This window comes from Microtus oregoni, unplaced genomic scaffold, assembly GCF_018167655.1.
Source record: "Microtus oregoni isolate MIOR12 unplaced genomic scaffold, Mior012 000006F_ref0000085, whole genome shotgun sequence".
Lineage (NCBI taxonomy): Eukaryota > Metazoa > Chordata > Mammalia > Rodentia > Cricetidae > Microtus > Microtus oregoni.
This window is the reverse complement of record NW_024543065.1, coordinates 1721104-1731401: the sequence shown is the minus strand read 5'-3', so window position 1 is coordinate 1731401 and position 10298 is coordinate 1721104. Positions and strand designations below refer to the sequence as shown.

At 47.9% G+C, this 10298-nt stretch overlaps 1 protein-coding gene across 1 annotated transcript; it reads right to left on the bottom strand.

The window, feature by feature from the left end:
• Positions 1-8363: 8363 nt before the first annotated feature.
• On the bottom strand, positions 8364-9185 carry Olig3 (oligodendrocyte transcription factor 3). Its single transcript, XM_041653251.1, has one exon. It carries the CDS (start codon positions 9183-9185, stop codon positions 8364-8366), a length of 822 nt encoding a protein of 273 aa, XP_041509185.1.
• Positions 9186-10298: the final 1113 nt, after the last annotated feature.

Genomic DNA, 10298 nt, shown 5'->3' with positions numbered 1-10298 from the left:
GAATTCCTGGGAGCAACCTTTTAAAGGGGTACCACATATATTTATCCCTCCATCTCTCCCCACTTTCTTGTCTGCACCCTTGGTACTATATGCACCAACCTCCTCCAGGACAAATTAGCATAAGGGTGACCTGTGAGTAAAATAATTCCTAACAATTTCTCTCTCCATTTTGATATATTCCCAAAGTTACTTTTAATGCACCCTCATAAGTTGAAAGTCTGTTGTAAATGCCTGACGGGGAGACCTCGAATTTGCTGTGAATCACACAGCCTTTTTATTTCTTTTTTAATTTCAAGTATTGTAAACTTATCGGTGAGAAAAATTCTTGTTTGGAGTCCCATACTTCTTGGCCAGAAGAACACAAATGTCTCAAGAGCCTGACCGATATTCCACAAGACAAAGGAAGTGCCAGGGACCCAGTAGCTAAAGGTAAAATTGAGGGGGAAAATCAAAATCAAAATGCCTTTTGGGAAAGGACACTTAGCAAGCAGAGATGGAAATGTCCAGCTCTTAGAATTCTCTATTGTCCAGGTGCTAGAATCCTGAAAACTGTGTTGTATGTAAGTTCAGAGTCTAACTTATTACTTTATCAATAAGCTAGTACAATTTAATAAAAATTAGAGGCAATTGCCCTCCTTTGTTCCTGTTTGTTTGTTTGTTTTTAGAAAAAAATTCAGCCACAGAGAATGGATTCTCAGTTCTCAGGCTGGCTCTGTGCTATAGGGCTGGGAAACCGAGACCCTAAAACATTACCACCGTGTGGACCTGTAAAAGTGACCTGGGCTACAGAGGATTGGCAGTTTCTGGGCCACAGTTCACAAAGTCTGCCCTTTTGTTGAGGTCCCAGTTCTCACATGGCTGTTGTAAGCTAGCAAGGCAGAAAAACAGAACCGAAGTTCTGCTTAAATAATGAATTTCTTCTTGGCTTGCTAGGATTTTATACAGCCCCAGCGAGGGAGGAATGTACTTGCCTTCGTTCTGCATAAAAAAACACTCAATGGACCCAACTTCATGCCCATTACCCTGCTGTCCATGCGAGAGTGCCTTCCCTTGTCATCCCTAGCTCATATGCTGGGCCAGCCTACTGCAGCAAGAAAAGCAAAAGGCCACTTCATTCAGAAACTGTGGTGGATTGAAAATTGTATGGCCTGACAGACTCCCCCCTGTAATTATTTTGTTCAAGCAAAGGACTGATTTCATATCTGTGTATTTGTAACTTTCATAACATTTAAGTCTACAGACGCCAGATTTTACATTTCTGCTGTGTTTTATTTAAATGGGGCCACAATGGCCCAATGTACAATAAATTGAAAACACTTATTTTCTTCATCAGTATAAAACATGTGTGTTTTCCTCAAAGAGGTGTTTGTTTTGACAATTGAATTCTCCGACTGTTTGTAATGCCAAGTTAATGGCATCGCGGCTGACTTTCACTTCTGCGCAAATAAAGCTTTGTAAAATTTTATTTTGGATGTGCGTTTAATTGCACCACGCTGCTGCTATCTAACAGATAAAGACAAGGAAACGAACAACCTAAATCTGCCTCTCCTTTTCTCTATGTTTGCTAGCACATTGGAAATCTCTCCCCATTCAAAACTTTAATAGTCGGAGGGAGGGGGAATCACCAAACTGAAACATGTATTAAATGTTGAAACAACCTGGTAATTAACACGGAAAAAGATTGGATACATGTATTATCATCAAAGTGTCAAATGAAAGAGAAGACAGCTCAGCGCAGAAAAGTCAAATAAGAGGTTTCAAAACTTTTGGGGCCAAACCCCCAAGCTTTTTAAAGATAGCCAGAAGCACCAAAGAGGCCCCCTCCCATCTTCTCCGAGAATCCAGCCAGGACCTAACAATTGAGAGAGAGCCGAATCTTTGCGTTCTGGGTAGGATTATTTATCTGGGATTTTGTTTTGTCTGGGTTTTCAAAGAGGCAGCCCCAGCTGTACATTTGGGGATAGACCCAGGCTTCAATGGATGGAGGGTTAGCTTCGCTCCTTTGGAGGCTCCTCTCCCCCACCCCCAGCCCTGGCAGGAATGGAGTAATTAACAGAACATTAAGTCTCTGCTTTATTGAAGAGGGGATGCCATACAGGTCACTGCTTTGAAACTTTTGTTCTGGAAGGGAAATTAAGGGATTGTTTTCCGTGTACAACACAGCTTGGCCGATCCTCCAGTCCAGAGACAGGACTCTGCAGCTCACAGAGCCTCGGAGACAGGAGGAAATAAAGCCTCCAACTCTGTTTTTAAAAGATTTCCTTACTCCTCTATTTATTTAATTGTTTACTTAAAAATCAGTTAAAGGAAAGAGGGTTTGCTCATTTGGTTGTAACTAACAGAGACATGAATTCGAGATGATCCAAACTGAGGTTTATCTATGGGTTAATAAATCTCTTAACTACTGTGAGGAAACTAAGTTATGCCACCATCACTTCTGTTTATTTCCATATTAATCAGTTTATTTCCATATTCATCAAGGCATCCGTTTCTGTGCTCTCCGCCTAGTAGGGGATAGGCAGTTTCTTGCATCTGAAAAAGCAGCTGGTTTTGTGCTGCCTGGGGTGGGTTTTATCCATCTGCCCTAAGTGACCAGTGCCTCCAAAGGCTTCCAACGACTCGAGGACCGGGCTTGTTTTTATGCAACTAATGCCTTATCCACATCTTTCTGCCGCTCCTCACAGCGCCTGAAAAAACGGAAGCAGAGGAAAATTAAGGGGAAACACACACACACACACACACACACACACACACACAAACGAGTCTCGGGATTTTGCGGACTCCCTTTGGGGGTTCAAAAATGGTGTGTTTCCTCTCCTTTACTGCTGGAGAAACATGTCAAGGGGTTGAACACTTGGGGGTGGGGGTCGCTACAAAATGTGCGAGCTCGGGTCGCTATTTCTCTGGAATCTAGGATTTGGCAGAAGCGCGGTTTTAACACTCTGCCCTATGCACACAAAGGCAGGGTCAGATTTACAGGTTTTTTTCAGATCGAGGGAGAAGACAGGAAGACAGGTGCTTTCAGGCTCTGGTTGCTGAGGTCTCAGACTAGCACGGAGACCAGGCTTCTCACTAAAGTCAAGACAGGACAGAAGCCTAAAAGTTTAGGGAGAAGCTTTCCAAAGCTGCCTCGCAGATCCTTCTCCACGGCGATCCTTAGCTTCTGTGTCCCTGGGACGCGAGAAACCTGACCACTCTATCTCCACGCCAAGGACACCACAGCATAAGCAAAGTTCTGGTTTCTGTGTTTAGATCTCCTCACTGTGCCCTCAACAAGGTCATGACCCTGGCAGATCCTGGTGCCCTAACGGTCCACTTTCGGGGAGCATTAAATCTTGAACCAAAATCTGATTACCAGAACAAGGTCCCAGGTTGGACGCAGTTGATTTGTATGAAGAGACTCCACGGCGGGAGCAGTGGCCGGGATTCACTACTAAGATAGAGGGCTGGTTCTGTGAGATTTCCCAGTAAAGAAAGCGCACTGGCCAGGGATCACCTGAGCAGGTCCTAACTGGACCTCCTCGGCAAGGTTTACAAACCTTTGAATGTCAGCAGGGGCCTGGGTGTCTGAGAAAAGAGCTTCCATCCCCTTCTTTCGGTGGAGTGTAGATTTGCCCCCTGTGGGTGTGTTGCTCCGTAAACGCTTCAGGGATGCGTTTTTCTCTGAAGGGGAGCTGTAGTCCTCACCGGAGGTACCCACCTCTCCAGAGCACCTTAGCTTTGGAGCACCATCTGCTTGTGGGACCAGGGGTGGGTGTGTGAGCCTGGACTAGCGGTATCCAGACTGACTCTTCCCACAGGTTCCAGCCCCAACTGCAAACCCAGGGGGGCGTATGAGTCTCTGCTCCTGTAGCAGAAGAAGCTCCCAGAGCCTAGGGCCGCACATCCGCGGTTGGGTAGTCAGCCAGTACAATTCGGCCTGCGCCACGCCACCGGAACCCACCCTCTCAGACATCCCGTGCACTCCCAAGGCCGCAGTGTCCTGGAGAAGGTCCCACTGGGGAAAAAAAAACCGCACCCTCAAAGACAAAGCAGCTCCACCTCAGGCCCCACGCACTCCTAGAGGCTCACAGGAGAGGTGAAGTCCCCACCAAGCGGCCCTCCTTGAGCAGAGGTCTTCCCGAGGATACTCCCAACAGCCTTCTGTGGGTGCACTGCTCTATCCCTTTTTACCCCTCTCCTCCTCTCCTTCTTTCTCTCTTTCTGCTCTTTCCCTCTCCCCAGCTCAGCATCTCCCAGCTGCTCTCCTTCCTCCTAAACCTACTGAGTGGAGGCCCAGCAGGAACCCAAGTCTGTGACCACTGGGGTGCCTGGACCAAATGTTTTCTCTTCACATTTTCCTTTTCTGGGAGAGGTAGCCATCCAGTGGACTTAAGACTGGAGCTCAGGCAGGACAAGAGGAACAGGAGAGGCAAGGGCTGGCTTTTGGTGCCCTGAGAGACCACCCCCCACCAGACGCGAGGCTAAACTTCTGTGGGGAGTTCTTCCGGTAAAGGAGAGTAGCCTGTTCAACTTCCCAGGTCAGTTCAGGGTACCTACTAGCAACAGAGTGAGGAGACAAGAGTAGCTGGAAGACCTCAGAGCTTCCAGCTCAGCCTGAAAGCCAGACTTTAGGGGAAGTTGAGGCCATGTCGCAGGGGCAGGTGGGAAGAGGAGTTCACTCGTAGTCTCTGCATAGGACACGGGGGGGGGGGGGGAGCAAAGGGGGGGCGGAACTATCCTGGGGTCTGAGTTATAAAGTTCCTAGAATCCTGTGGAGAAGACTTTGCATTGTGTTCTGAGGGGACCAGAGAGACAACAGCACTCAGCTGGACCCAGGGGAGGGGGAGTTTGAGGAGACGTGGGGATTCCATTCCTTGGAGCTCAGCTGAGAAACCTTGGCCTTCACAGCACAGGCTATCCTTTTGCCAGAAGTGAGTTCTTGGCCAGTGAATTGAGGGGGGAAAGGAGAGGGCGTCTCCTTGAGAACAAACATCTGGCGGAGGCCCGGTGCCTAAAGTCAGCCTCACTTTCTCTTTCCTGGTGGGAGGGGGAGTGACGATGCTTTCTCCCGAAGTTCACAGTCAGCGGGAGGCTCTAAGAGTTGCTAAGGTGGATTTTATTCCTTTTTTGTTTTTGTTTTTGTGCAAAGCAACTTTGAATCAGGAGTGGAAGTATCTTAGTTGTGTTTCTAGACTGAATTTTTTTGAAAAGTACTTTCAACTTGTGAAATTCTGAAGAAGTTGTGAATTCCTGACTGAAAGAGCCCTCGGAGCAAGAAGGAGCAGGAGCCATTCACCATCACCTCATTGAGTGGTGTGAGTCACGTCAGAATTTATCAGGAAACAATTGCAAACAAAGGTCAGCCTGGACACTCACACCCAGGGAACCACGCACACCCAACACCACGCACACCCAACTCTACCCAATCGGTTCCTTGGCATCCCCCTTTTCAATAAATGCAGAAACCTGACTTACAAATGGCCTTTCTCTCTGTCCCTGCCCTGTTTTAAGCAAGCCCTGTCCCCTGGACTGCTGAAGAAAGCTTTAAGGACCAGGAAAACTACGTGGAAAGTTTGTAAGATCCCCTCTATGACTGTCGGGAGGGTTATCTGGTTTCTATTTCAATGAGCATCTAGAGGTAGGTAGAGATTCCTGAACTTCATATTCCTTTTTGCCTCAGGTCTCCCAAGAGACCTTACAGTCCATTAACTGGATCACTGAAGGCAACTAGGGAAGGTCAGAGCAAAAGCCAGAACACACAGACACAGATACACAGATGTGTGTGTGTGTGTGTGTGTGTGTGTACTTTATTCTCCCTACTGCATGCTTAAGTGAGACAAGAAGCCCAGTCAGAGCCAGATGGGAGACCAGTGTGCGGTTTCCCCAGGACCCAACTTGTGGAAACAGGACTCTAAAGAGGCTAGAGGCTCAGTAGTAAGTCACTCTCCTGATTGATGAAACCGTCTTTGCCCTCCCCTTTCTGAATAATAAACTCCTGGAAAGACTAGAGGGCTGCCTTGTGTTGGTTTCAAATAAATCCTCAACAGGCTTTTTCCTCACTCAGAGAATGAATCACACTTGGGAAACAGACGATTATTCTGCCATTTGTCTGACTATAAGCAAAGGAGAAAGCTGCCTCCCTGGTGGACTCTGCTCTGATACTCCCCTCTAACTAAGGCCTGTGTAGTAGGTGGAGGCAGCCACAGAGGAGAGCAGGTGGGCGGCAGAGGGTAGGGGCGACTCAGCGAGATGCAGGGTTTTAGGCAGGCATTGCAGAGGTAGCCTGGACAGGGAAAGGGCTTTCTAAATTCACTCTGCTGCCTGGATGCTGCAAAGAGACCCAGGGCCTTGCTACCTGGGAGGTGGTATCACATCTAATACAAAGGGCAGTTCTGGGAAGCGGAGGCCCTGGGCCCCACCCTGCAGTCACAGTCATCAGAGCTCAGTTTCTTGTCTTCCTTCAACAAAACAACAGAACCCCGCGTCCCCGCTGGACTACTCTTCTTTATTCACAACGAATTTTGAGTGTGTCTCAAAAGCAAAATGGAATAGATAAAAATGACCCTTGTTAGTCCATGTTGAACTGAAGGTGCCCTGTGCAGTTGGCTAATCCCTGACAGCCATCTTCTAAGAAGGAGAAAATAAGGAAGAATTCTTACTAAGGATCACTGGGATGCAAGGCCTGGGCGTTCATTTGCCTCCATCCCGAGTTCTCTCACAAACCAGAGGGAGTTCTTTCCTTTCTTTTCCTGGCAGGCAGGCTGGGTTACTTTTATCTGTTAACTTTTAAAACAAACTGGATTGTCACACGGAAAATAAAAAGACCACCAAGGTCATTTTGAAGCAAGAAGAACTTAAGTTACTGGTTTGTGCTTGTGTGTTCGCAACAACAGTCTCTGCGGGCACTGTGCTACATCTCAAGTCCTGACACCTTGAGCTTCCAGATTCTATTTTTGATCTTAATTCTTGAGTCTATGAGGATCTAATTGCTGCCGAGAAACCCAATTAGGAGCTCAAATAGGGAAGGAGTACTTACATATACAATGCTTCACTTGAAGGACATTTAGTTCCAATAATTAGCACCAAATGTATCCATCCTTTTCACTTGTAAAAGACCAGAGAAAAACCTGCCATCGAAATCCCTCGCCCACACCCAGACACACTTTACTGGACCCACATGCTTCTTAGCCGGCGACTGCTATTGATTAAAATTTAGACAAAGGCAAAAACTGCGTTTAGAGGTTCTTTTTTATTTGAAATCTCATCCAGAAACACTGGTTATTAATAAATATATCATAGTTATCAAGAATATATAAAAAATAAAGACAGGTATTGTCTTTGAAGCCCTAACAAAATATTTCAAGCAGATGTTCAGGAAAATAAAAATGGCAGCCCTCCCCAAAACACAGAAAGTTTTCAAAGCTGAGAGATAACAGACTGAGCCAACCCCGCATGCAGAATAATTTGGCAAGGGGGTGGGGTGAGCTACTAGAGAGGGGGCAGTTTTCTAGCCTCTGGTCCCTTGGAACAGCCCTAAGGTTGTAATGAAATTTGCGGAGCCGGGACAGAGTTGGACTCGGGGAAAGAAGCGCATATGAATCGAGAGGGAATCTTTGCACTCTGGCCCCCTTTTCATTTCATACAACCACAGACAGATATATGGAGTATTTTGGAGAATCCACTAATAAATCCTTGTTACAAGGAAAATGGCGCTATGGCCTGCACAACATGTTTAGACAAGATTCATTTAGAAGCGTGCATGCATTTTTTTCTTGACCTATACTGCGTGGAAAAGAAAGCCCACATAGGAGGTTCATGCCCTGAACGGAAGCTGAGATTCAAAACTGGATTCAAAATTGGAATTCTGAGTCCCTCTCTCTCTCTCTCTCTCTCTCTCTCTCTCTCTCTCTCTCTCTCCTCTAGAAAAAAAAACTTTAAGGAAAGAGACAATCGTAACTGCATCTATCTCGATGAAATATTTACATTTGCTTTGCCCAAAAGGGATGAAGAAAGACAACTCCAAGTTCCTTCCCAAGTTTTTAACTCCACCAATCCCGTTTTTAAACAACAAACGCAGTTTTGACAGGAGCATATGGCAGTGAGAAATACCGGCGCTGCATGAGGAAAAGAAGCATGCATGCAAAACACGACGTCGGGTTCCAGGCCCCATTCGCTAACACCTAGATATCCCAGTTTGGTTTTGATACGGCCCGCTGGGGTGGGTCAAGTAGGATCTGGATCTCTGGGGCCCCTGGCGAGGCCCCGGCGCCCGGCGCCCACCCTCCCGCAGGCTGAGCAGTCTCCCCCTTCCCTTCTGGTCCTGCACCGCGACCCCTGCCTCAGCTCTCCCTTTCTCCTTCAGGCCGGGACAGGCCCGCAGCTCACTTGAGTAAGTCCTTGGACTCGGCGGACAGCCGGGCCATGTTGGCGGTGGAGAGGGCGGACAGGTGCGGCGGCGGCGGCATCTGGCAGATGGTACAGGGGCAGGGCAGCCCCGCCCAATGCTGGAAGCCACTGCCCAGCTGCAGCGCTGGCGGTGTGGAGGGCGCCTTGAGCAGCGAGTGGGGAGGTCGGATGGTGCCAATGGCCGGCAGGGAGGCTGCGGACAGCGGGGACGTGGCGTTGCTGGACGAGAGCGCGCCGCCCAGGATGGGGTGCACCGGGTGCACGGCGTTTGCTGCGTGCGCTGGGTGGCCGGCCGAGTGCCCCACAGTCCCGCAGTGAAAGGCCGAGTGATGACCCCCGTAGATCTCGCCAACCAACCTCTTCATCTCCTCCAGGGAGCTGGTGAGCATGAGGATGTAGTTTCTGGCTAGTAGCAAAGTGGCGATCTTAGAGAGCTTGCGCACCGAGGGCCCGTGCGCATAGGGCATGACCTCGCGCAGACCATCCATGGCGAGATTCAGGTCGTGCATCCTCTTGCGCTCGCGTCCGTTGATCTTCAGCCGCAACTGCTGAAGATCCTGCTCTGACAGTTGCTTCTTGATTTTGTACTTGCTGCTTTCTCCTGCGGCCTTGGCGCCCGCTCGCGAGAGGCTTTCCCCAGGCATCTTCTGCACCATATCGCCCTGTGTGGATGAGACCGAGTTGAGACGGCTCTCCTGGTGGTGGTGATGGTGGCGATGGTGATGGTCTCTTAGGTACATCTCATCCATGTCTGGAGATGACGCTCTGCTGGAGACAGAGCTCGAATCAGAATTCATTTTATTACAGGAGATGCGGCCTTATGGTTGAGGAAGCTTTAGGCGAGAAATTAAAGGTAACCTTGAATTAAAAAAAAAATTGGAAGGTCCAGCAACCCACTTCTCAGTTATAAGATGAAAGAAGAACAGTCGGGGCACTGCCTTGCTCCGCCTCTCCCCCTCCCCGCTCTTCTCGCTATCTCCCTCTCCGGTTTAGCTGTTTCCTGCACAGCTCGTCTGTGTGTGCCTGAAGTAACCTCTTGCAGTAGAAGAGTGGCTTTTATAGGGCTGCAGCGGAGAAAAGAGACAAAAGGAGCCCTCCTATCTATCCTGGGCTGGTTAAGATGACGTGCCATCATTCAGGGCGGTGCGCTTTGCTGTCCCATTTAGCAAGAATTCCTATTCATATTCATTGTGGGGCCGCCCTGGGACACCTCTGCTTGGAACCGCAAGGAGCCCCAAGGCACAAAACCCTTTGAGTGACACACTCACCGCAGCCACTCAGGACTTCTTGTTTTTGTTTTTTTAACTTTCTTCCATCCCACTCCCTTTGCTCCATTTTTTTTTTCTAACCAAATTTTACATTTAAAATGAAGGACAGGAATAGAAGTTAGCGGATGATTGGCCCAGGTTGGTTTTGTTTTGTTTTTAATTTGAAGAGAGGATTTGAGTTCTTCCCTAGTTTAGGGAAATAAGAACAAAAACAGGTCTCAATAAAAACTGTGAGGGTCAGAGGAGGTTTCAAATTGTTAGTTTGTGCTTCATTTGTGCGGTCCCTCTAAACACCAACAGTCAGTTGTTTTTGTTTATTTGACCTTTCTGGTGTGATTTCAAAGACATGTGCCTATTTGACTACAGGTTTTGCCTGTGATACTACTGGGAGAAAGAAGCCCCTCACTTTCTGTGTTTCCTTTTACTTTAAAAAGAAAATAATTGGAATAAGTTCTGCTTTGTACATTTCTTTAACTTCTTAGCTATAGAACGAAGGGAAGAGGAACAGCAGCATGAAAATCTATCGAGGAAGAAAACCTAGGAAGGAAAGGGAGTGAAGAAAACTGGGAGAGAGTTGGGTATTGGAACACTTCTCAAAATCTCAATACAGACCTTAAGGGCCAAGATTCCTGGATCCTGTTG